The sequence below is a fragment of the Chroicocephalus ridibundus genome, chromosome 4, assembly GCF_963924245.1.
Source record: "Chroicocephalus ridibundus chromosome 4, bChrRid1.1, whole genome shotgun sequence".
Lineage (NCBI taxonomy): Eukaryota > Metazoa > Chordata > Aves > Charadriiformes > Laridae > Chroicocephalus > Chroicocephalus ridibundus.
The window spans coordinates 58,284,133-58,310,141 of NC_086287.1; the positions used below are offsets into that span (position 1 = coordinate 58,284,133).

Sequence of the window (26,009 nt, forward strand, 5' to 3'; positions counted from 1 at the left end):
GGGAAATAATAGACAGTGATTTATTTATGAAATTCCTAGAGCGGGAGGAAGTCGTGCTTGGGTCTTGCTGCCATGGAGGGAGATAAATAGACTGTCCTAATATATTTAGCCAAGGAAGATATAACCCATAGGAAAACAGACTCAGCAAGACTGGAGAGACGTATACAAGCTGGCACAGGAGATACTGAGCTAGAGAACAGACTGTTTAGATAGAGGCACTTATGGGTACTCCCCACCAACAAATGAATCATCGAGGGCATAACTGGCTATTTTTAGCAGCAGTGCCTACAATTCTTTTGCCTTTTACCTCGAGAAAACTGCGAAGCACTGCATAGGAGCCACTAAAAATCCATACGGAGCAATGCTGGGCTTCCTTGTATGGATGTGCAATGCTCATCTCGGCTTGGCTGTGCACCAGCAGGGCCCGCAGACACATATATATGTATATGTAGGGGTGGGTGTGTGTGTCCATGTGGAAGTAGTTCATTCTCCCGACATAGGTCCTCATGTGATGGGTAGAACAAGGGTGCTCAGGCACCCTTTGTGCTGCCACCCCCTGCTCTCATGCTTCCCTTCAGCCCCCCTGCAGGGATCAGGGAGATTGATCGCGTCTTCTGATATCTTAATTGTTGCTCTGGGCAAAATCCTTTGACTTCAGCTCTGGGGATCATGATTTAATCCAATAATTTAGCCCAATAATGGAAACCGGGCGGTAACAAAATGTTTGTTTTTATCATTATATTCACCATTTGGAAGTAACGGGCTGCAAAACCCTTATGATTTGTGGCAGGGCATTCCATTAACGCATCTTTAAAAAAAAAGCAAAGATGTCTCCATTGACAGCACTAAACATTTTTCTCTATTACTTTGATGGCTATTCACTTTGAATGGAAAGTGCTTTTCCGCACTGTTGAAGCAAAGCTAGTACACAACCTCCGAGCCTGCAGAAACACTGCGATGCTACACGACGGAATGCTTAAAGGGTGCGCATCTGCTCTTTGGCACGGGCTGCCCAGATTCAGAGCCCATACGGCTCGCTGCCTGGATCACCCGCAAATCAGGGCAAAACATGCCCCTGTGGCATCGAGAGTGAACGGAGCTATTTCATCTGCCTTCTGGGTTTGCAGGATTACTGGGTGGATTTTACATTCAATTCCTTGTCTGAAATCAGTGGTAAAATTGACGCAGGTCTAAGCTTGTTTCATAAGGGTTGTTTGGGCGGCAGGAGCGGTGTGTACTCCTCTGGCGGTGGGGGCTATGGATGCTGTAAATTGAGAGGCTGATGCTCAAATCCAGCAGATCAGCATAAAGCCCTCAGGATATTATTCTTGCTGCAATTACAAGTAACAGCTATCAGGAAAAGAAAGGGTAGGAGACTGCCACGTAGTGAATAGAAATGTTTCTCTTCAGACATTTGTATGAATACTGCGGACAAGGATAAATAGCTGCTACTGTAAATCTCTCGGTGACAAATTCATCCCCATCTGTGTCTCTAGCAGTCCTCTAACTTTTCCTTATGGGAGGCAGTGGTGGGTCATCAGTGTGGTCATTTTAAGCTTTTTTTTTAAAAAAACAAACCTGATTTAAGAGTCTCCTTGTGTGACCTTTGCTTATATTCATAAGTCTTTCTCACACAAACAGCCCTAGTGATGCTGATGCTAGTAGGTAGGTGGTAGAGGCGATTTCCCTGTGACTGTCAGAGACTGGAGACGAGGAACAAAAGCTCCTTTCTGAGAGCTGCCCATCCATCTCGGATGCTCTGACTCACTTCACCTCGTGTGGGACTGACTGCTTAGAAAAAACAACACTGCCATCTTTTTACCACGTTTATAGGATCACAGCCTTAGGATACACAAAGCATTACTCACTTTAGCTGATTCCATTAATGCTGAAGACACAGGCTTGTACTTACTCTCTAGGAGCTGTAGAAAAGGCTTCTGTGTGAGAGGATTATGGCTACAGTTCAGATGCTCAACATTTCCTGGTAGAAATATTTCAGGGTGAAGCAATAGCATCATTAAGAGCTTGCAATGCATCAGCACCTGCTTTATTTCTTCTGTTAGAGTCACCCTAATTTACTTGTGTGTGTGTAAGGCTGTGAAAAGACTTAAACCCAATCGTTGCTGTTCTGGATTTTTATGAAACTAGTTACTTGGGAAATAGAGAAAAAAAATCTTAGGCTCAGTTGTACAGCATAAGCTGTCAATGCAAAATGGCAATGCAGTACCATGGCAATGCAAGTGGAAAGCTGAACAGATTTCTGGTTGCCAACATGTGCCTATCTGAGCACGCTTGTATGCAAACACAAATTCAGTCTGGCATAAATTATATCAACCGTGCTCTCTTGCATCAAAATATTTTCCCAGTGCTGTGTGTTTCCAAATATATCTAATTTATGCATTCCTAAGTACGTAATATGTGTTGCTCACAGCTGGGGCAGGTGGATCAGCTCTCCTGTTTAAATCAGAGATGATCTTGGATATTTCAACGGACAGAAAAAGCACTTCTCCAGGTGGTGCCAGGTGTGAAAAACAAGCAGTTTGACAAGTCCACACAAGGCATCCAACAGAAGCCCTTCAAATTACAAATTCTTCTCTTGCAGGAGGTGTACTCTCCCTTTCCAGCGACCTTGCCATCCTAAGCGGGTTCTTATGACATCACCTTAATGCTGTGGCTTAAAAACAGCTTAATTAATTTAGTGTCTATGCATTGCTGTCTGCTGCCATTGTAACCTTCACATAAACAAAAAGAAGAAAAGGCACCCAGCTGCCTCTCATGCAGAGCCCTCTGGGTCCCGGACATAACCCACCAGCTGCTCCGGGGGCATCACTGAGGAACATGAAGTCCATCCCTGAGGAACCATCCCAGGCAGACCACAGTGGAGCACCAGAGTTCTGTGCAGGTCACTCCTTTCTTCCATTACTTAATTCCACATTGCCGTGGACATAAGGATTACCATGCATTTCATAACAGCTGGGATTTTAACTCCATCTACAAAGCAATTAATTTTCCTTAAGTGTGACGGTGGCTCGATGTTAAGTAGTAAGTAGAGAGCGTTACTGCAATGATGTTTTCTGTGGTCTGGATATGAAACTGTAAGGTAGTGTCTGTTTTGTCTGATTTGTTTGATTTTAAATACCTTACTACAGCAAGAAAAATCCTTCTGACTCAGTGCTGAGCTCTGAAGACCTCATAGAGTTGTTTCTTTTTAAGTATTACCTGTTCATGGTGGGTGCTTTAGTGTGAGTTTAGAACAGAAAATAGCTTTCCTTTTCCTTCAGTGCAGTCTGGAAAGTAAACAGGTGGCAGTAAAAAAAGGACTACACATCTAAAGCAAGCTGTAATGCCATTAATGGTTTAAATTACATTAATGAGAAAGGATTTGTTACTTACTAGTTTGAGATTATACATCACTGTACCTTTAGTCTCCAAGGAAAAAAACAAGCAATCAAAACAACTGATTTAAAATATATTTAGTTTTCTTAAGTAGTAGACTTGTAGATCTTTTTATGTTACTCATTAGCTAACAAAAGTAATCCCCATCTTGAGACCTAGCCAAGAAAATCTGGGATTGGAATTCGTGCGGAGTCTAATCTATGTAGATTAACTAGCTGTATAGTCTTTTTCCCCTGCATTGTACAGCTTGGCAGCGCACCCCAAAACCAAAACCAGATTAAAAAGAGAAGAATGTGTTGCATTTCCCCCCAGCCCCAGGAGTACCATCTCTCCCGTAGCAGGGTGCGGGGAGTGCAGTTTGCAGATGGCGGTGCCCTTGTGGGCTGCAGGTGTCAGCCTGGGGGTTGCTGTTGGGGATTGCTGTACGCCCCCAACGCGTACAGCCCTTCCTCCCCAGCCCTCCATCCCACAAAGCTGCCCAAGTCCGGCAATTAGCATCACAGCACCCAATGGCTTTATCCGAATTGTGCGTGTGTCAATCCTGGGCTCTGCACAGCGAGAGCAGGCTCAAGAACACCCTTCCGACAGCCCCATGGCTGTATTCCATAGCTTGTGACTCATTAACGGTGAGCAGCTGAGACAGCCCGGGTAGAAAGATGCTTTTGGAGCCAGCTGCTTTGTTCAGAGAGAGCTTTACAAAAATGTAATGCTTGCTTTTGTGGAATAGGCTCATGGACACGGATGATGGAGGAGATCCATTGAGGAGCCAAGGCACTTCATCCTGGCACAAGGCAGGCGTAGGGCTGTGTCAGACATCCAGGAGCTATTGAAAGACAGAAGTCCAGTGAGATCTCTGAAGCTATCTGAAACTATCCGCTGGGAGGTTGAATGCCAGGGTTTGGGGAAGAGCAGATATTTTTTCTTTCAAACAAAAATCTTTGGGAAGATCCTAGGTCATGTATTGCCTGCAGTCTATAATAGATTGAATGAGGAATCCATCCTCATTCATTCTCAAAATCCATCCTCATGGGTTCTTCTTTGTTCAAAATAAAGAGATAAGATAGGTAGATGTGGATAAATGCTACTACTTTTAATCATACCATTGGAGTTCACATTGCCCAGCAGGTGCAGGAAGGGTATGCTCAGAGTGCCGGGGACTCGGGGGAGGCGGGGACGGTGGCTTTTGGTGGGTACCATGAAGTTGTGCAGGGAATAATCATGCTGGGTTGCCTCCTGCACGTGTTCTGGCATTGGCACTGAACCATGCATGCGCCCGGGTACTTCTCCGGCTTTTACTGCATGCTGATCTTCTCCCTCCGGCCATGACATCCTCAAGATGTTTTTCCATCTCCTTTAATCAGATTAACCAGCTGCTCATGCTCTCAGGACACTCTGTGGGATGTACGTCAGACCTTGGTCTGTCTCGCCTTCGTATTTAACCCCTTGACAGCTGTGTGGTGGGGGCAAAGGGGAATGTGTCCGGCTTGACTTGCCGGGGCACCTATATTCTGTTGTCTGGGAGAGGGACCCTTTTAGTCCCCTTGGACACGCCGTGCTGCACCTGTGTTCCCTCCGAAACAGGGCTCAAGGTGGTACTTTCCCCAGGGAGATGGCACCTGTAGCATCTGCTGCAGACTGGTATTGTCTTCCAAAACATTTTAAGGGGTGCTTGCTGATAGAAATGAGTTTTTTATGTTCCTCGGGGTGTCGCTGAGCACTGTGGGATGGCAGCAAGTGATTGAGTTGGTAGCTCTGAAGAGGGCAAGCTGCCACCACAGCTGAAGCTCTCGCTTCTCAGCAAGGACATGGCGAGGAGTTAATTTGCTGCTAATTTGGTGTAAATATGAAGTAAAATGGATATGTGAAAATGACTGTGAAGATTTCACGTAATTACATGGAGTCTGTTCTCTTACTCCGAGTCTAAGATGACATAGAAAATGTCATCTGAAAATGTTCATCAGTGATGAAAGCCAACTTTTTCGCTTGTGTCCACAATCCATACATAGCACTAAATGTGTATGCAAGCCAATGAATAAATATTTCCATTATTGTGTTTGCACTCTGGAAAAAAGAACCCAGTAAACCTCTGAATAGCATCAAATATATCCAAACTAGAACATAAAAGGTTCTTCCATAAATACATGCATTTTGAGATGCTCGTTACTCTGTTCTTAAAACAGAACCTGTGCTAATTGCTAACAAAATCAGCAGTCACTGTACCAATCAGATGATCAGAAAACAGTTAATAGAGTGTTTACAGGACAAAGTCTGGGCTTCGCTGTGCTCCACAGCGCCTTGAAGCAGATGCCATCACTACTTTTCTTACAGTTATTCTCCAAGATCTTTCAGCTTTACTGCAGCTGGACTTGTGAAGCAGTAATTACTATGAATATGCATCTATCACCCTTCATAAATTATTTCTGACACACGTGTTTTAAGTAGGGCAACAAAGAAATATGAACTAGACAGGCTGTAATTGTTTGTGGGGAGTTATTTTTTATGAAACGACTCGGATTTGAATGTCCGGTATTTTTACTGTGGTGTTCATTAGAGCACTAAAGGATTGATTTTTCCTCCTGAACACTAAATGCCACTTTTAATATAAGTTTATTTGCATGGAGCTAATATCTGTGATGCTGTGTTGGTTGCTATATTGTTTCTACAACAAACGTTAGCTGCAGAAGATGAGATAAGGTACCTGCACCCAGTTCCTACCTTGGTCGTGCCTGAGCTGAAAGCAGGAACTGGTTTCCATTTACTGCACTTGTTTTGCATAGCTTTTGCACAGTTTGACATTTACTGTCTGGTGTTACATAGCCTTGCGCTTGCAATGCTGTGCTGCAGGTGTACTTGCGCATTAGAAAGGCTGGATAAATGGTGACATGGTCATTACCCATCTCCCCTATCACTAATGACAAAGCTGGTCTGGTTTTTGAAAGGAAAACTAGTATTAAGCGAGCTAGTCTACTGAAACACTATAGTCAGAATTTTCTTTTTGCCTAGAAATTATAATGTTCAATATAATAGCAATTTATGAAAAAAAGTATATTTTCATTGCTTTTTCTTCTAATAATCACTGAATATGGCTGTCAGAAACAAACAGTGAGACAGAAGCATTTTCATTTTACAGTCTGAAAGGCCTTCTGGAAACATAAGCTTGTGTTGAGGCATTTTTCAGAATATTTCCTTAGATCCATCTGTCAAAGGAAGACATTAAAGCGGATGTTCTTTTATCTTTTTACATATTATGGGCCTACTTTGACAGCTTTTCCTTAAGCGCATTTCCTGTTGTTTTCATTGCCCTTCTAAAACATAGATGATACTATGTAGGAACACTCCCTGGTACATTTATTTACTATTTTCGGATGATGAAATTTCCACATTGCAATTTCTAGGCTTATGAGCATCGGCATTTAGAAGTACCTACTACTCCGAACTGCTGACATAGGATCGTCACTGACTCAGAAACGTGTCCATCCCACGCCATCTTCTATACTCAGCTCACCCTGCCAGAATTCAAGTTTCTTTCATATTCTGATTAGGTGCTTACTCCATGTCTTTTTTTAGCATCCTTTGTTCGTAGATGGACTTGAGAGTGTGTCATTACATTCCTCAAAAGTGCCCGGTGAACTGGGGTGGGAAAGAAGCCGGAAAGCCCTGTCCCGCAAAGCCTTGCTTCCCTACCGCAGTACAAGGGAGCATCATGACATCCTCCCTCCTGAATGGAGCCGTACTCTCAGCCTGAGCATGTCACCTCATTTGAACTCCTACATTACATAAAACGAGGAAAGAGGTTTTAATTTGTCCAAAAACATCCTCATGAAAGGAGTTTTAAGTCATTTCACCGATTATGAAATCTTAGCCATGAAACTCTTATTCAGGCAGAACTATTGATGGGAAGATCCCTATTACAGCTAGAATATTTTCTCTCCTAATAACTATGAAAACCTCGCTACATATTATAGCATTTTGAATGAGGGCTTCTATGCAGCAGGGTTTTAATGATCTCACTGTTGCCAAGTTTTGCTTTCAAAATCCCAGTGGAACATTTTTACCAGGCCTATTAGGTAATGCACACAATTTTTGGGCACAAATTCACTATCTCCTATTGAATGTCCTCACACTAGTCCTTGCCAATGACACAGATGTTCTTTTTCCATAAATTCCGTCAACCATGGTCTGGAAGCCATAGTTTTCATCGTTCTGTTCATCTCTGCTTTGTATGCATTTGTTATAGCTGGTCATTACCCTTTAACAAAAAACTTTCTGTCTAATTTAACTTCCCTTTAAAATAAAATTTCTGAGGCAAATGGAAGAAAGATCATCTTCTGCTGTGGGACAGTTTTGTAAGCATCAGGAACATCTTCAATATTTAAAACGGGAAATTTCATATTGTCCCAACCAATGAATAAGGAAATGTTTTTTTGCAAATCTCAGAACATGTCAGTTATACAGATTTTGCAATACTTCCTTCTCATAGACTTATTTCTAATGGGATAGTTCACATTTTTCCAGGCCAAAAGTGGAAGTTTTGAAATTTATGAATCGTCCAAGTGCTACTTTCCATACGACATTAACCACTTCGCGTTTTCCAAAGATTTGAAGATCCCAGGGCCATAATAAATACATTTGATTCCATTTGATTTTTTGCCTTAAGAAAAGACTTAAACCTAATCAGTGACTGAAACCTGGGCCGAAGCTTCAATCCTCAAATAAATGATTGCAGTAGAGTGTCTTAGTTGGGGTGGGAGCCCGAGGGCACATCGGGGCTGTTGTCACTATTTGAGGCTCCTGCTGTGAATCCTCTGCCAAAGAATGGCCAGTTAATCTGTTTTAGTGGATCCTTTGGTCATTCCTTTTCTATTGCCTTTCTTTGCATATTGTTTAAGAAACAGTCCTGTGCTATCCAGAAGATTAATGACATCACCTAATTGGTTTGCTATCCTTAGAGATGATGGGCCAAATTAATCCCTGTTAGAGCTCCATTAATCTTTATGGATTTACACCCAAGATTAATTTGTCCCCATGATACTAATCACTTGCTGTGTGGTCTGTGGAAAATCACTTAACTTTGCATGTTGGTTTTCCATCCCAGCTGGAAAATGGGGGCAATAACTCTGAGTTCAGTGGAGGCAAATACAGCAAACACCCCTCGGGCTGGTTAAAATGGAAGACACTTTTTAATAAAATGAGCTTTTCATTTCTGAGTATTAGTTTCAGTTTGCACTTGTTTTCCCTCTTCTTAGTTCTTCTTGGATAATTCTTCTTGGATAGAAGTATTTCCCTATGGGGGTATGGACGTGCCTGGTATTTATACCCGTTAACGTCTTGGCACTGTAGAGCTTGATGGGAATTTATGTGCTGATTATCCCAGGCCCGGGGTGTCACACTGTAGGTTTTACACAAGTCACATGTGCACACCCAGAGGCAGAATTTGGCCTTTCCCATTTCTGCTTAGTTTAGGCCAATTTCTACAGCTGTTCCCCAGCGAGAATCTCGCTGAAGATAGCAGGAATTTTGCTTAAGTAAGGATTACGGGATTAATCCCTCTATCTCCACTCATGTTTATTTTGGCAGTCATTTAGACCGGAGACCGCCAGAGCCCCCTAGCTCAGGTTCTCTCTGTCCTGCTCACAGATACGCATCTAAATGCGCCTCTCATGGATTAAAGTAGCAATTGCATTTACCAAGAGGCTTCTATATTTGCAGAAAAATGTTCTGGTAATGCCACCAATTAGATAAAACTGGGACTTCACGCGGATAATAGAAAAGAATCTGCTGATAAGGATTGCAGCAATTTATTTTAGCTGGGACCCATGCTAGAGGTGAATAACAAGCAATCCATCAGTTAGTTGACGAAAAGTACACTTGAGTTTTACAACCCATTATTTTTAATAACCCCAGGCATTATTACTCAACCAGAAAATATGTATGTTGAAATCTGTTCTCCTCCATTTATGCATATGTAATGTCTTCAATTGCCTATATTAGCAAATATATGTATAATAAAGAAGTTAAAGGATCAGTCGTTGTAGTCTTTTCTAGTAGGAAACCATACATTAAGATTTAACGATCTTTGCAAAAAAGAAGGTGCAGTGTGTTCAGTAAAGGAATAATATAGCATTTTGACATTTATTTGGTACAGCTTCTTTCAGCGATTTACAAATTGCTTTGTAAGTGCAAGTATTTTTTCAGCTATTCATTTTATTTTACACCCAGTATTAGCTATTTCTTCTTAATTCTAGATGTATAAAAGCTGTTTTACCTACTTACTGGAATTCCAATGGACATGCTAAATATACACTGAAATCATCGTCAATTATTTATTTGAGTTGGCGAGGAAAAATATTTTTAAAGTTTAATGAAGCCAGCAGTGATACACAGTTTCACGTTGCTGAGCAACAATACTGGTGGCCAGTATTTTTAAGGTAAAAGAAGACAGTATAATCATGTTGATGCCTCAGGGCTCAGTTGTACCTCCCAGAGTAAAGCTCAGGGGAGCAGGATCAAAGGGCGCAGCAGACTGCTTCAGCTCACGGAATTTCTCCTGAAGAAGCATCGGCTTGCAGGTCAGGAGGGGAAGCTTGGCAACAGCCCTCAAACTCCACAGGTCCCAGAAACCCACAGGGAACGAAGCTCTCTCCTCCTTCAGGGCAGAAACGATTGAAGAATCTGAGTAAACTGAAGGGGAAGCTTGAGAGGGATATAGAAAAAAAAAAGCAAGCTAGAGTAGTTGACCTGGCACTTCTCAGAGTTCAAGGATAAAGAGACATTAAGCAAAGTAAAAGGTAGAACATAAATTTTATTAAAAGAAAAGCCTTTGCACAATGCATAATCAATCTGGGGAACTCACTACGTCAGAGTACCACTGAGGCCAAAAGCATAAAGGGTTCAGAGAATGACTAGCACTGACACAGGCCATGCAACCATCATTAGCTGCATGAGGTAGATTTTAATTTTTTAAACAAGGAATATATATATATTTATATTTATATATATATATATTATATATAGAGAGAGTTGGGGTTATTCAGCCTGGAGAAGAGAAGGCTCCAGGGAGATGTTATAGTAACCTACCAGTACTTAAAGGGGCCCTATAGGAGAGATGGGGAGGGACTGTTTATCAGGGAGCGTAGCAACAGGACGACGGGCAATGGTTTTAAACTGAATGAGGGGAGATTTAGATTAGCTATTAGGAAGAAATTCTTTACTCTGAGCGTGATGACACACTGGCACATGTTGCCCAGGGAAGTCGTGGCTGCCCCATCCCTGGAAGTGTTCAAGGCCAGGCTGGATGGGGCTTTGAGCAGCCTGGTCTGGTGGGAGGTGTCCCTGCCCACGGCAGGGGGTTGGAACTGGATGATCTTTAATGTTCCTTCCAACCCGAACCATTCTATGATTCTATGATTTTATGAAATATATATATATATATTTTCATGCTTTCTGGGACTAAATAGCAAAACTGTGGAAAAAATTCTCTTGAGGGCAAGCTATTTTAGAAACTCCTTTTTTGTGGCACGCTGAGGCCCATCTAATACTGGGCCAGGCAGAGCACAGGTCTGGGTTAGCCTGGTAGTTCTTCTTCGTGTGATCTTCTATAGGGATCTGTAGAGTCTCCCTGTGGGCTGGCTCTTGCCTTGGGCTACTTCCTTTGTATTTGGGCCAAATCCCAATTCAACAGGACGAGGGTCAGCAGAGAAGGGCAACTTCATACAGAGGTTTCCACAAGCCTCTGTGGCTTTGCAAGTGAAAGGAGAAGCCTTTCCACTTGGGAAGGCCATGGAAGTCACACACCGACTTGACCGAGTCTGTCCAAACATGCCCCTTACTGATAAACCCAGCTCCAGCCCCATGGCGGTCCTGTGGGGGCTGGAATGAGCAGGGCAGAGTGCTGCCGTTTCCTTCACTGCCGGCTTCTGTTTCCCGCTGATAATAGAGAGACTGAAAATATGCAGCACTACGTCTCATTGTTTATTAACCGTGTCCCCCAATGAACATACTGGTGCAAAGCAGTACCAGATTGTACCCCATGGTAGGGGGGCTGGAACTAGATGATCTTTAGGGTCCCTTCTAACCCAAACCATTCTATGATTCTATGATTCTCATCCTCGATTCGTGTGCCTTTTTGAAAAGTGTACTCCGTGCCTCCTGGGAGTTATGTTTTTGAACATTCCTTTTTCTGTACTCACTGAGTCATATTCCCATCATTCCTATACCTCACAATATTTTCCCATCGCCATAGTGACTGCCTGTGAGGAAGGCACAGCCGAGTAACTTCAAACTGAACCCAAATTGCCAATGAGACCGGACCTCTGCTTGAGTTTGTCTTACATCAATCAGGTGGTATGAACAGAACAGTGCTTTTTTATTTTTAAGAGAATCATAGTTCCTTTTTGACACAGAGACGATATCGTCACCTGTCTGATCTAAAAGTCCTCCCACCAAATCATCCCGGTTGTTCTAATCCAAAATCCTCTGAGTCGGTCTGGCTCGTTAAGTAAGCAGTGACTCCACACTGGAATTCTCACAGAGCAGTTAAATGAATTGAATTGCAATAGTAAAATACGTGTTGCCCACTTGCATTTATGTGTGCTCCCCCCACACACCCTCCCCTTCAGCTGAATTCCTTAAACTTCGAAAGAGTTTGGATCAAATCCGTGTCTCCGAACACCTCCCTCTGTTGGACACAGAGCCAAACGTCACAGCTTTCTCAAATGTCACACTGTTACACTTCAGCAGAATAGCAAACCTGAGTTTCGTAAGTGTGAAGATAACATTTTAAACTTTGCAGTTTAGGCTCTGGAATATAGAAAAGACTAATATATTTTATGAATTTAAATGTGTATCTTAGATAACGTAGAAGTCAAATTTCTCTTGTAGAAATTACTTTTGTTAGCACTGTGAAGGGCAAGTCCAGAAAATAGATGGTCCAGCCTTCAAGGTTAATGATCATTTTCAAAGCCTGTTTAGGAGACTGTGCCGCTAAGAAATAAATCATATTAGGTTGTCATTCTTTTATGAGGGAAAGGGAGAAAGGTTTGTACAGAATGCCTTTATGTGGAGGTGTCTGTGAATGCAGAGAAAAGAGGCATAAATGCCATTCATCTTATAAAAGGGAATAATATAAACACACCCAAACATTCGATTCTGTCCCTAGCAGCACTTCGTGATATGAAGACAAATACAGGCTGAGCTCACTTTAAAATATTTTCAGATGTGCCGGTTACAGATGCTCAGGAGCACCAAACCCAGAGAGCGCTCTGCTTCCCGTAGGTGTGCGTGTCTGCCTGCCAAACTGCAATTACATGCTTTCAGCTGAAAGCAAATACTGCAGTCAGTGTGAACAGCCTTTTTACTTCATCATCTCACCCATATGAGCGTTATAGGAGGGGATCCAAAGAAGGGAACAGAGTAGAAAAATGAAATCCCAGACATCCCACGTATTGTTTTGGAAGCGGACGGTGAGGACACCTCAGTCCAAATGCCTGCTCAGGCTTTCAGCATTTCACTACTGCAACAGTGATAGTGGTGTTTTGCCAAGTTTTGGCTCTGCTCTGTGTCTTCTCCTAAGAGGGAAAGCGGCGTCAGCTCATTTTCTAACGAGCAGTAGTGGAGTGTGATTGCTTGGTGTTCACCTGACCCGACACACACTAGTGACAGTGAGAAGAAAGCCCGATTCTCCATCACTAGACCCCAGAATAGTAGCACCGTACACATGAGTGCTCAGAAAAGTGACTTGATTTTTTTGTATATCAACTTTATTTTCTAGTAAAATTAACTAAACTGGTTTTTTTCACCAGCTGCTCTTGGGGGTGGTAGGAATATATTGCCAATGAATTAAATGGTGGAAAGATTTGGTCTCTTCAAAACAGAAAAATGGAGCAATAGCCTAATTTATATTATTTCAGCTTGATAGCAACTGAGAGAGATTTTTTAAGTAAAGTGGGATTATTTGAGGCACTCCAGCCAATTACTCGTAAACCTCACGTCAGAAGAACAACGACAAAACACCATGGAAGTGGGCCTGCAGCTACTTTCCCCAGAAAGCTGGACAATAACTCGGTGAGGTGGATCTCAGGAAACCTAGGCTGGAAAAGACCTTAGGAGTTCATCTAGTCAGTCTGCCCTAAGGCAGGACCAGCTATATCACATCAATATATATTTGTCTAAAACGATTTTAGAGCCGTTCCATGGATGCTCTGCAACTTCCCCAGGCAACATATTCCAGTGCTTTACTGCCCTGAAAGTTGGAAGGATTACTTATTTTACTGTCTTATTTTAGTGTCTCAATGAGAGTCTTCCTTGATACAATTTAAACGCCATTTAAACTGGACTTAGTGCTCCAACTGAGGTGTTATCAATGCTGAATAGGGCAGAAGGATTTCTTCATACATTTTCAGGATTATTTATCCATCCCAGTATGCTGCCTGCCTTTTCCACTCTGCATGACAAAGCTGACTCAATGTTTGGTTCGTGTGCTACCCTTGGCCGAGCTATTTCCTAACCAGTTATTACCCACCTTCCGGCAGGTAATTCCTATCTAAATGTAGTCCCTTATACTGGTCCTCATTTTCTCTTGCAGAAAGTTCCTTCCAGCTGCCAAGATATTTTTTTTTTTAAATTTTAATCTGTCTATCAACTTGCAGAGCTCCCAAGACGTGACCTGCACATTTACTAAGTATGTCTTCTGCTCCCTTTTCCAGCCACTAATGAAAATGTGGACTATAATGGGAGTAAGGACAAAACTATGCAGAATTGTATTTCATACATCTTTTCATTTTGAGTCACTTTTTAGGTATAATTACCTGAGCAGTCTTACACCTGTTGGAACAGGTATAACGGGGTCAGCAAGGCTGTGTTTCCTTATTTGCCTCTGAGAGTGTCATGAGTGTGCAAAAAGCCTTCCTGAAGTTGGGTTATATGACACCAACTGCCCTTCCCCTCTCCACAGCACAATACAGGCATAGAAAGGGCTAGACTGGTTTGACAGACTTTGTTCTTACAACTAAAGCTGAATGCTCTCCCCTTTATCTTCCAGGCACCTATAAATAGTTTGTTTAAAAAATCCTAGATTTTGGGGCAGCAATTGAATGTAATCAGACTGATCAATAATCTCTTAGCTCCTTTTTTCCCTATTTTAAAGACAGGCACCGTGCTTTCCTATTTATGATCCTCTGACATCCTACACATTCAGCGACTCAGAAAGAGTAACTACCCGTCCTGGGATCGGTCTGCACTTTAAGCATCATAGGGTGAAGTTAACAAGTCTAGCTAATTTGAAAAAAAAATATCTGAATACAGTGCAGCCATGAGATGAATCAAACTGCAGAACTAACTGATCCTAATAACAATCATCTATTTTCTAGGTTAATTTTCAGCTGGATCAGTTCCCCCAGCCAGATCCCTGCAGGCCCTTACAAATCGCTGTGGCAGTGGCATGCAGGAGGGCAGGGAGGAGCTGGGAAGGGAGCGGAGCAGGGAGGGTGTAATGACTAATGACATTTTTCAGCCTCAGCACTGGCTTAACACATTTGTTGGAAGGCAACTTTAATGAAGACAGCCCCAAAAAAGTCATTTATCACTTGTACCTTCCCATGTCATCTGTCGATAGTTGTCTTGCACCCCTGAGTAGCGGACCAGCGCTCCCCCAGCCTTCTTCATGTGCATTTGCAGAATGACACCTTGGTACCTTGCTGTCCCGGCTTTGTGCTTTTGTCTTCCTGATTTTACCTCAACGTACTTTTGCCATTCATTTATATTTATCCTGAGTAGTTCAATTTACATTTATCCTGAGTAGTTCAATCCCTTTCCATATACTTTCTCCCTGTCAGGTCAGAAAAGGGCTTGTGGTGAAGCCAGGGACTTTATTACTACATTTCCTCTTCTTCCTCTACACTGGAATAACTTGAGTTTCTGAGCTCCAAGGGAAAACATGCAGGGATGGAAAAACCCTGGCTTTCAGTCTTCATTTGCCATATTTCCTAATTTCACATGGAAGGAAATGGTGAATGAATGACAGAGCAAACGCTCTTCATCAGACGAATGGAAAAAGTAGAAAATGCTAAATCATATCAAGACTGTCCCCTAATTGTATTGCCTGAATACGATGTGAACTCAGAGCAGCACATAGCCCATGGAGGACACGAGTAAGAGAGAAAAGGACATTTTCTCTGCCATCCTCCAGCAGTTCTGATCTGCGGGGCAGAGCTGAACATAAACAGAAATTTTGCTCTGCTTCTAGTCTCTAATTGCATCATTTTCCACAAATTCACATGTATGACAGCTGAAAATCATGAGTATTCTGTATTCTTTTCCAGCATCAAGCATTTTTTACTCCTTATTCTTGGATGGTCACCAAATGACATTTAAAGGAGTGAAGTTGTCCAAACGTCCTTTTACACAGTCTTATATGGGTTTTCTTTAAAACATCTTACTGATAGGAAATTAATGCCATCAACTTCCTTGAGATGCATTTTTTTCTTAATTGCTTGTATGACACTAAGTTGCATCAATATTGCTAAGCTTTTTTTTTCCCCCACTGAAATGATTGCTGAATAAGAAAACAGCTGCCGATGTCTTGAAATAAAAGATATCATGAAGGAATGGAGAGATATTATAGATGCGTAAATGTGAAAAATCTGGATCCAGAGTTTGGACTTTGCCGAAAAACTGTTTAGTTGAATGAAGTCTCTGATGAGCATTAAGCAGCTAGCTATGTTATTTGTAATTATTTCCATATAGGGCACCATAAAGCTAAAAAACACTTTTCTAACAAACAAAAAGCAATGAAATCAAGACTTCAGCTGAAGCTGAGAGTGCTCTGCAAGGTTACAGCAGACGAAGACTTGGCCCTTGGCCTGTTCTACCCATCCCTTCGTCTAGGGGGACTCATTCACCTTCATGTGGGAATACTTGTCTGAAGGGATGGTTTGAGGAAAAGATGCAAAATTCCTCATTGCAAGATTTCTCAGACGTCTGTGAAATACACCACAAGCTGGTTATGGCCAAAACATTCATTAAACAGCTACTGATATGTAAAAGAGCTGTTTAAGAAGAAGAATGTGAAGAAAAAGACGGCAAGCCCCTGCACGACAGGGTTGTAGGCTGATGTTTAGAGCAAGATCCAGCTTGGACGGCACAGTGGTCACACAGTGTCCCTTGGCAACCTCCAGCCCCTCATCAGCCAGTGCACGCTGCAGGGGTTTTATGTTCTTAATTCTTTCGTTCATGGCTGCATCTGCTTGTATAATTTATGGCACACAATACATATTTTTCTTTTGAGATTCATTCTGTGCTTTATTCCAGCATTTATTCTGTCAGAAAGCAGTGGGACAAGGAGGGGTTATTGGGCAACAGAAAGTTGAAAAGAACTTGTCTTCTTGCCCTTTTTTTTCTTGAATTATCACTGCACTAATGACAAAATCCTTTTAGTTTCCCTCCTTTCCCTTATTCGTAGCTCTGGTTTTCTCTTGCTTCTTTGAAAGCCTGAGAGAGAAATGTCAGGTGGTGAAATACTTAGGAATTAAAGGGCTGCATCAGGAAGCGTTTTTAAAATTAGGTGACTTGGTATCTGAAACAAACGCACAATTGTTCTTCATGCTTGGATGGTTGGCAGCCAGGCGGCAGGGCCTGGGCTATTTCTCAGGGCTTCATTCAGAGACTGTCATTATTGCCCCTATTACTTTTTCCTCTGTCCAGGACTCCCTTGAATGCCACCACCAAAGCGAAGAATGCCACGCATGGCTTCCCCTGAGGAGGATTAGTAATCCTACACCTTGCACTAGCTGGCAGAGGTGTTTTAAGAACAACCGGCATTCTTTCCCCAAAAGCCAAATCTTTTATTACTGTATGGACCTGATCCTGCAGTTTAAACCCTGATGTCTATTCATGTTCCTGGGCAATTCAGTGAAAGCTTCTCTGGCTCAACCACTTACTTTGTTGCATTTTGTTTCTTAAGTCTTAGATGACAAAAGGAGATGAAAAGTGGAATTTATCTGAATTTATCTACTTGCTATGAATCTGTAGAAAGAAATTGCTTTGACAAAAACACATGAAACACAACACAGCTTTGATCACACTGTGAGCCTTGGGTGATTGCACAGACCAGGACAAAAAAGTTTCTTCCAAGCCAAATTCTCTTCCAAAGTAAATACAAAAGTTTAATCCAAAACAAAACTATAGTTACCCACAAAAATAAACGCTACAGCCCGTGCTGGAAATCAGTGTAAAGTCATGTTGAAAACTGTAGGAAAGGATTCTTCCCTATTGCTTTTTTCTCGAGCCAGCCAAGTTTAGATTAGCTGATGATTTAAGTGTTTTCTTCCATCCCCAGGTTGTGTCTTGGGATCTTGTACTGGGAAAGCAGAAATGGGCTGAGGAAGCAAAAGCTGGGGAGGGATGAAGATCTCTCATTGTAGGTGGTCTTGGGCTCTGGCAGATATCAAAGGAATCTGTGAGTGTAGTGGGCTGAATTTCCTGCGTATCCCTTGTAGGTCACCCTGCCTTCCACCCTCTCGCTCCTCCACCCGCTCGGGAAAAGCTCATGGAAATTCAATGAGTTTGAACCAGTGGAGTTTCTATTGTCCTCCGCAGAAATAACCCACACCGTACAAATGGAATATTGTCTTCTTTCTCCCCCTGCCTCTTTTAACAGGAGATGGATAAGCAAAACATTAAGATAGGTTAGTTGAGGCGGTAAATGGGCATATGTGATGGCAGAAGTTAAGATTACAGGCAAACTCTGCATCTACTTTCAATGACTTGTTTAGTCATGCAAATTAGCTTTTCCAATAAACCCCTAACTAAAAGCAAGCATAACATCTAAAATCACTCAAAGAAATGCACTATTTTTTCCAATTACCTCTCAAGACACTTGCCATAGTTCATTTTCCATATCTGGGCAAATTTCCAGTAATATAAATTTCCAATTTTACCTCTTACAGCAAATGTAGAATGTGACACAAATGAGATTGGCTAGTCCCTTCTAACGTTAATATATTGAACGGATGTGGGGCTTCATCTTACACATACATTTTTATGTGTGCTTTATTATTTACATGGCCGACAGTAAATTTTCCTAGTACACATTGGTTCCCAGGAGATGCCCTTAATTGTGCTGGATCCTGAAAACAGTAAAACAGTGACATGGGAAGGTGGGAAATTATGAATACCAGGTTGGATAAGGCACAAGTTTAATCCACCGTTCTACTGACTGAGAAATGTAAGAAATAGTGGTGAGATATCTCCCTCTGTTCACAGGCGCTATGGGGATCTGTTTGCAAAGTAGAGAGGCTTCTCTCTCATAGTGTAGCTGACATATACCCTTTGGACATATATTCTGTTTTCTGCTTCTGGGTTTTACACATTCTTGTAAATTGCTACAGTCAAATGAAAATGCTCAGTCTAAAAATTGAACAGAACGTTTATTTTAGTACCGTTTTGTTAACAAAACGGCAATTGTTGTGTACACCTTAAATGATCAATTTGCTGTGCTATTATTTAAGTACCGTTTAAAAAAAAATAATCTACATCATAGTTTGCTCTAGTCTTTTTCTCCTGTAGTATAATTCAGAAGGCACAGATTTATATTGTTGTGGCTTTGTATAAAGCAGATATTAAATCGTAACAAAATATGACTTAAATATATGCATAAAATAGACGTCTGGAATATTGTCATAGTAACACCTTTATAAACATGACACAAAAACTAAAAAAAAAAAATAAAAAATCCGTGATCTCAGCCATGTGCAGGAGAGGTGTCGATGTGGTGCTAGCCACACAAAAGCATCCCTTTTTCATACTCGCTGAAAATATTTCTCAATACCTACATGCCTGGGGCTCCCCGAGGTTTCAGTGGGTGCGGGAAAGCTCCTGTAGGGATGACCCTCCTGCGCCCTGGCTGGTGAACTGGTGAACCTCTGCCAAAGCTGTTGGACGGCAAACCAGGGAAGCAACTCTACCAGGAGGTAGGACTTGTACCCCTGAAAACACAGATCTCAAAGAGCTCTGCTAGAGGAAGCTTTCAGTCTCCATTTGGGACTGAAGCCACCAAAAATAGGGTTGCAGAGCTGAGCTAGAAATGAAAACTTACAAGGAGTAATTTTGAAGAGCGGATGGATCATTTCTCCCTGTGATGCCATCCATCATTGCAGCTCTTCACAGAAATGTTGTTCCCATCAGCACAGATTGCATAGAAGGTGGAAAAGGACTTGCATCCTTGTGTATCTGTAGTGTATTTTGCTTCTTATCAGTTTGGTATCATAATGTTATATTTATATAAAGTCTGCAGCTGGCCATTTCATACGCTGGAGTGCATTGAACCCAAATTGTTAAGGGACCTTACAAAAACAAGGGTATTTTGACTGCAGGCACTATGCTTGAAAGCATTTCATAATAAACGGTACAAGTAATACCTTCGGTGTTTGCAGGCACGGTAGTCTAATGGTTAGTGCACTCAACTGGTAGTTATTCTGGTCTGATTCTGTCATTGACTTCCCGGTGTGACTTTGGCTGTCTCATGTTTTCCCTCTCATTTTCCAAGTAAGTAAAATAAAGACAACATTTAGTTTAAAAAGGCAGTGCAAGTCTGAAAGCACCAGGGTTTGCCGAGCAGCCTCCCATCTTTGAATGGGAAGAGTCATAGATGTGCAAAGCATTACTCTTTTCATCTTCAAAGCCTTCTCTTTGTATTTACAAACTAATCAATCTGCAAAGCAATGTTTTTGGGTTTTTTTACTGGGCAGTATGATTAAGAATATTCTTATTAATTACAGGGAAAAACCCACAACTCCAATGTATGTCATTTGACACAACATGATGTATACAGACATATTGCAGCATATTTTCATTTGGACTGTAAAACATGCATACCTTTGATGGTTTCATCCCACATTTGTTTCATTGTATTTTTAATGCGCTCAGACTGTGCTGGCATAATGGTGAAGCCTCCCCCTTATACCCCATCTTTCCCACATGCATGAGGCGTGCTTTGTAGTGACATTCATGAAGACCCCTGCTGTGGTTGAAACGCTGGAGTCCTGCTATTTAGAATGAACGATTATTCCAGCGGTTGAAGTGTTTTCACAAAGGAGACTGGGCGGCAAGGCACTTCTTCCTTTCCTACCCCACAGTAGGAGAGGAAATCCTTGTTCAAGCCCGTGATAGGACCCTGACAGAGAACCCCACTCTGATACCTGGAGATAGTCTGGCTGTGAGGAAAAGCCACCTTTGAAGAACAAAGACAATTTATTCACTGCATGAAATTCTCTTAAAAAAAAAAAAACAAACAAACAATCTCTGCTGCTCACTAAAGAGAAAGGGCAAATTTTAAAGTAAATAAATAAATAAAAATCTGTCTAAATCAGGATTTCAGCAGACTTTAGGCAGGGAGAGGCACACGCGTGGTGCCTTGTGTTTCGGATTGTAGTCTGGGGCCAGGCACCAAGTGTTGCAGTGCTTCAGTTTTTTAACAGGTGAAATCCATGACTCACAGAGGAAAAGCAAAACTTGAACAAACACGCAATCTCAAACCTTCCAGGCTCAAGCAGAGACTGACTGCTGCGTTAAGTAAGACTGTAAATGGTGAAATGGAGTCTTAAGGTCTTAAATCGAAGCACAGTGAGTTACATCACTGAGCTCAGCTCCCTTTGATCACACTGCAGCAAACGTGACCTATCGAGCAATTGTTGAAAAGCTGGAGGGGCTCTTCAAACGCTAGTCACACTAAAGTAGATGCTGTAATTATATCCACTGATAAATTTTAGGGAAACCAGCACATTTGCTGATGATGCTAGATGCTTTGCCCGATGAGGTTTCCTCTAGTTACAAAATAGGTTCAGAGCGTGCAGCGGCCATCCAGGCTTTCCTGATCTGTTCAGCAGAAGTGCATTGCACCCACCAGAAAAATAAAAACCCCTCCAGCCCCTATGGTGAATTGAGCCTTCACCTCCAATAAACTCTGCAAAGAAGATTCTGCTACACCTGATGCCTTTAGCAGCTCTGCACACCAGGCTTTGAGACTGAGATCCTAATCCCAACTTCTCTCTTTTACCAAGTGCCACCATCTCACTCCCCGAACAAGCCCGCTGAAGGCAAGGGCCTTCAGCACAGAGCTGGGTGTCAGGTGTGAAGGGTAGACTGTCCAAGCTGTCAAAAAATGGTGAAAACAGCCTGACACTGTCAAATGACAGAGCCACAGAAATGACCCAGAAGGTAAAATCCCCCTTCATAGAATCATAGAATTGTCTAGGTTGGAAGGGATCATCGAGTCCAACCATCAAACTAAGACTGACAAAACCACCACTAAACAATGTCCCTAGGCACCAAGTCTTCCCGCCTTTTAAGTACCTCCAAGGATGATGATTCCACCCCTTCCCTGGGCAGCCTGTTCCAATGCTTGACAACCCTTTCAGTGTAAAAACTTTTCCTAATACCTAATCTAAACCTCCCCTGGCGCAACTTGAGGCCGTTTCCTCTTGTCCTATCATTTGTTACTTGGGAGAAGAGACTGACCCCCACCTCTCTACAATCTCCTTTCTGGTAATTGTAGAGAGCGATAAGGTCTCCCCTCAGCCTCCTTTTCTTCAAGTTAAACAACCCCAGCCGCTTCTCGTAAGACTTGTGGTCTTCAAAAGTCCTTCTCTACGAGCCAGGTGAAACGTGCTTGTATCGGGCTTTTCTCTCAAAGTTATTGTGAAATGTAATGAGTACAGGGATAAGATTTATATAATCAGTGTCTGCTATTTTAGTGGATTTTAAGAGGATACTGTAACTCAGATTTCTTTGTTTCTTGTGGACATGGTGACTGGGACAGCTCGCTCTTGACTTGAGAGTATCATTAGCTGTAACATCATAATACTACACCAATCTAAACTGTTGAGAGCTATGAACTACAATACTTCTGATATGAACCTGCTGCAGGGTATTTTTTGTATTTATTAGTAATGCAAAAGAAACAGAAATAAAAAAGGAAAAGGAATACATAAATCATCAAAATTATTTGATGATAGCCTATTAGCAGGGAGTGAAAGCATGGTTTCTTTGTCCTAAAATTGGAGCATTAACTCCTGAAAATTCAGCTAGGGATGGGTAAAAGCTCTTTTGTTCTCACTTAGCAAACAGCCATTTGTATTACGTTACTCGATGCAAATGAAACTTAAATCGTTAGTTACAAAATACAGCTTTCAAAACTGTAATGTCATACAGAGTTTCTGACAGCGCCGACAATAAGCATGCACAACTGTACAGCAACAAACCCCCTCCAGATGCCTCAGCCCCCCAGTATTGCTCAGGATGCCGTGTTCCCGTCTACATAATTTCCCATTTTCCAATGCACTCGCTTGGATCTGCACAAATGATTAAAGCTACAGTTTACTGAAAAATGGACATTAAAAAGAAGTGTTTTCATTGTTTTGCTGTACCAGCAGAATTCCCGGAGACACATCGGTGCATCCTCCAGATCCATTGTCCCATTGTTCCCACAGCCAGAGAGAATTCCTTTTTCATTTTGTGCCGTGTGGTGCAGTTTAGTGTAATAAGATTGTAACAGGTCTCAAAATCATTGCAATTAAATTATAAAACTGTTTTCTTTTCCTAACCCTTGCCCTCAGAATATAATGGCATCATAACAGCTCTAGAGACTGGAGCTGAGATCATTTTCTGTCACATCACTGAGCTGATTTGCAGCGCGGTGAGCTGATGGGCTTCACTGACACCTTCACAACTAATTTGGGTGGATAATCTATTGTAACATTTCAGATGTCGTATCTTTCTTTAACGATGCTGCATCTTTCTTTAACGATGCTGCATTCAGACAGGTTTAGATTTGAGTTTCTAAGTGACTTTTAATTTCCGCTTTCCGAAATGGAGCTGCATTGCCCCTTTTTGTCCTTCCTTCTGCCTTGGCAGATGTCGTAAAAGTTACTGGGTGTTTACTTCTCTTGTCTTTGTAGCACTCTCCCTGACAACACATTTTTTACTACAGACATAATACTTTCGGATAGCACAGATTTCATAGATTTATTTGCCAAAACGTGCACATCTGAAGGAGGTATGGGTTAAGCTAACATTGACATGTTATGGCGAGCACACCACTTGTGCTGGAACTGTCTCTGGCTGGTGAAAAATCAGCATATTGAAACACTTCTCAAGCTCAAAAAAGAGTGACCTAATCACGGCAATAAGATTTTAAAATGAAGGAAATTCTTAATTAAAATTTGTATTAAAAATGAACTTCATTTTCCTATTATTGTCACTTGTCTGCCAAAAATCCCATGCATTTCTGTGTGTACAATTTTTGTACAATTTTTGTACAATACCACAATATGTCATCTTTGAAAAGTTTGGTGGCTTGTGAATGAAAAGGTCATGAGAAAACCTAAAGGCTCCGTGTTAATTTTAAAGATGAGAAAGAATTGTGGGTCATTTAAAAGATTAAGAAAATATATTGTCTTTAATATTTTTGAAGTGATTTTCTCTTCCATGCTGTTTTGTTTTTTTTATATAATTAAATGACCACAAATTTCAGTTATGTTACAGCCCACAGCTATAATCTGCAGTTGTTTTTGTCAGATACAAGTTAAGCACTGTGCGGCTGGGTAAGTACTTGTGTTGGGAGATGAGTTCAACTCCACCGATATTGGCACTGGCAATTCAGGAGGGAGCACTTTTCACTCCACTGTAATATGGAACTGATATCACTGCCTAATTTTATAGCATATTTTTATGTTAGCACTACCATGGTTTAGTGGTGGGTGAAAAGACTCGTATATACTGAACCCTTGCCTGTAAATGGATCCATATGATGGAACTGCCCTGCAAAAAGCTCCTGAAAGGACTGAGACCTGAAGACACGCTTTGTTAAGTGCTTTGGTGTCTTTCAAGATGAAAGGTACTATAGATTTGCAATGCATTATTTTTCTTGCGCCCCTTGAGGAGCTTGAAAGAAAAATGCCTTTCAGTCACTGGACAATTCAACATTTGAGGGTGCCACAGCCCTGGAACAGGCTGCCCAGAGAGGCCGTGGAGTCTCCTTCTCTGGAGATAGTCCAAACCCGCCTGGATGCGTTCCTGTCCAACCTGCCCTAGGTGACACTGCTTTGACAAGGGGGGGTGGACCAGATGATTTCAGAAGGTCCCTTCCAACCCCTGCCATTCTGTGATTCTGTGATCCCTAGCACAGGAATCGAAGCCCACAAGGCTAACAATTTTAAGGATAATATCCACAAGGATAACAATTTTACAGTATCGCTAGCCACCAGTTTTGTACCACTACCCTCATCTCACCATGAATGGGCATTATAAATATCCCTAGGTAAAAATATTAAAGAGTGAAATTATTTTAGTCTCTTATATTGGAAAAGTGTATCATATTCTTCAAGCTAGATAGTTAGTACGTAATGGAATAACAAAGTACAGTATTTTTTTGTCGTTGTTGTTATTGTAAGAGGGCATCAGTTACAGTATTATCTCGACAGCCCTCATCCCGCCCGAGCCGAGCGGCCGCTGACGCAGGGCGCAGTGACAGCCGCCCCGTGGCTGCGCTGGAAGCGGCAGGAGGATACACCGGCGGTGTCACCGCGGCCGGCGGGATGCTGCGGCCCACAGACCGCCCCGACGGCCGCTGCCAAACTCCTGCCTTCGTTCCAGAGGCATTCCCGTCGGGACACCCTCTCCCACCGCCGGGGGAACCGGGGCTCGCCCCTCTTCCAGATCAGGGCCGGGTTTCGGTGGCGCCGGGGCGGCCTGGCTCCGGGGGCGGGGGCTCGCCGGGGCCGCTGAGGAGAAATGGCCGCGGCGGCCCCGCCGAAGGACGCGGCTCCCCGCCCTGCCTCTCCGCGCTGGAACCAGCGGTGCCCCGGGCCTCCCCCGCAACCCTGCGCTCGCCCGGCCCTGCCAGCGGCTCCCTTCCCGCGGGATCCCGCCGGCCAGGCTGTGACAGGGCTCCGCCGGGCGGGGGAGCCGCCGGCCCCGCGGCCGCTGAGGGGAGCGCCCGCCCCGCCGCCCCCCCACCCCGCCGCGCCGTGACGGCGGCCCGCCCCGGCCCGCCCCGCCCCGCGAGTGAAGGGGTTGCCATGGCAACTGAGTGAGGCAGGCAGCAGGCCGCCGCGGCCCCAGCCGCCTCCGCTCCCTCAGCGTGTGGGCGAGGAGGCAGGCGGGCGGGAGGGCGGCTGCCGGGACAGCCGAGGGGCGACCGGGAGTGCACCAGCGGCAGGATGGAGGACGGCTTCTCCAGCTACAGCAGCCTCTACGACACCTCTTCGCTGCTGCAGTTCTGCAACGGTAAGGGCGGGGGCCGCCTTACCGCTACCGCCGCCCCCCCCCCTCCCCCGGCGAGCGGCCGGGGTCCCGGCGTCCCGGCGGGGCGGAGACGGAGGCCGGCGCGGGGAAAGCAGCGCCGGGAGCGGGCCTGCCTGGGGCTGCCGGCGGCGTCTCCGCCGCCCAGGGCCGCCCAGCTCCGCGGCATAACTCGGGGAGAGGAGGAGGGAGGAAACTTCACCCCCCTCAGCTTCCCCCGTTATCCAGCGGGGAGCCTGCCAGCCCGCGGCGCCGCTGTGAGGAACTTCTCCTGCACCTCCTGCACGGGAACATGTATAGATATGTGTGCGTATAGATGG

At 43.3% G+C, this 26,009-nt stretch overlaps 1 protein-coding gene across 3 annotated transcripts in view; it reads left to right on the plus strand.

Moving 5' to 3' along the window:
* The window catches only part of EML1 (EMAP like 1), a 131,820-nt gene that overhangs the window by 20,885 nt on the left and 84,926 nt on the right, over positions 1-26,009 (plus strand). For 2 of the 3 annotated variants that reach the window (XM_063332885.1, XM_063332886.1), the window contains exon 1: positions 25,456-25,674. The exons of the other annotated variant lie outside the window; for it this stretch is intronic. In XM_063332885.1, coding sequence (XP_063188955.1) covers positions 25,608-25,674 — 67 coding nt within the window. In that variant the 5' untranslated portion in view covers positions 25,456-25,607. Of the gene's footprint in view, positions 1-25,455; positions 25,675-26,009 lie in introns of those variants that run through there. 3 annotated transcript variants of the gene reach the window in all.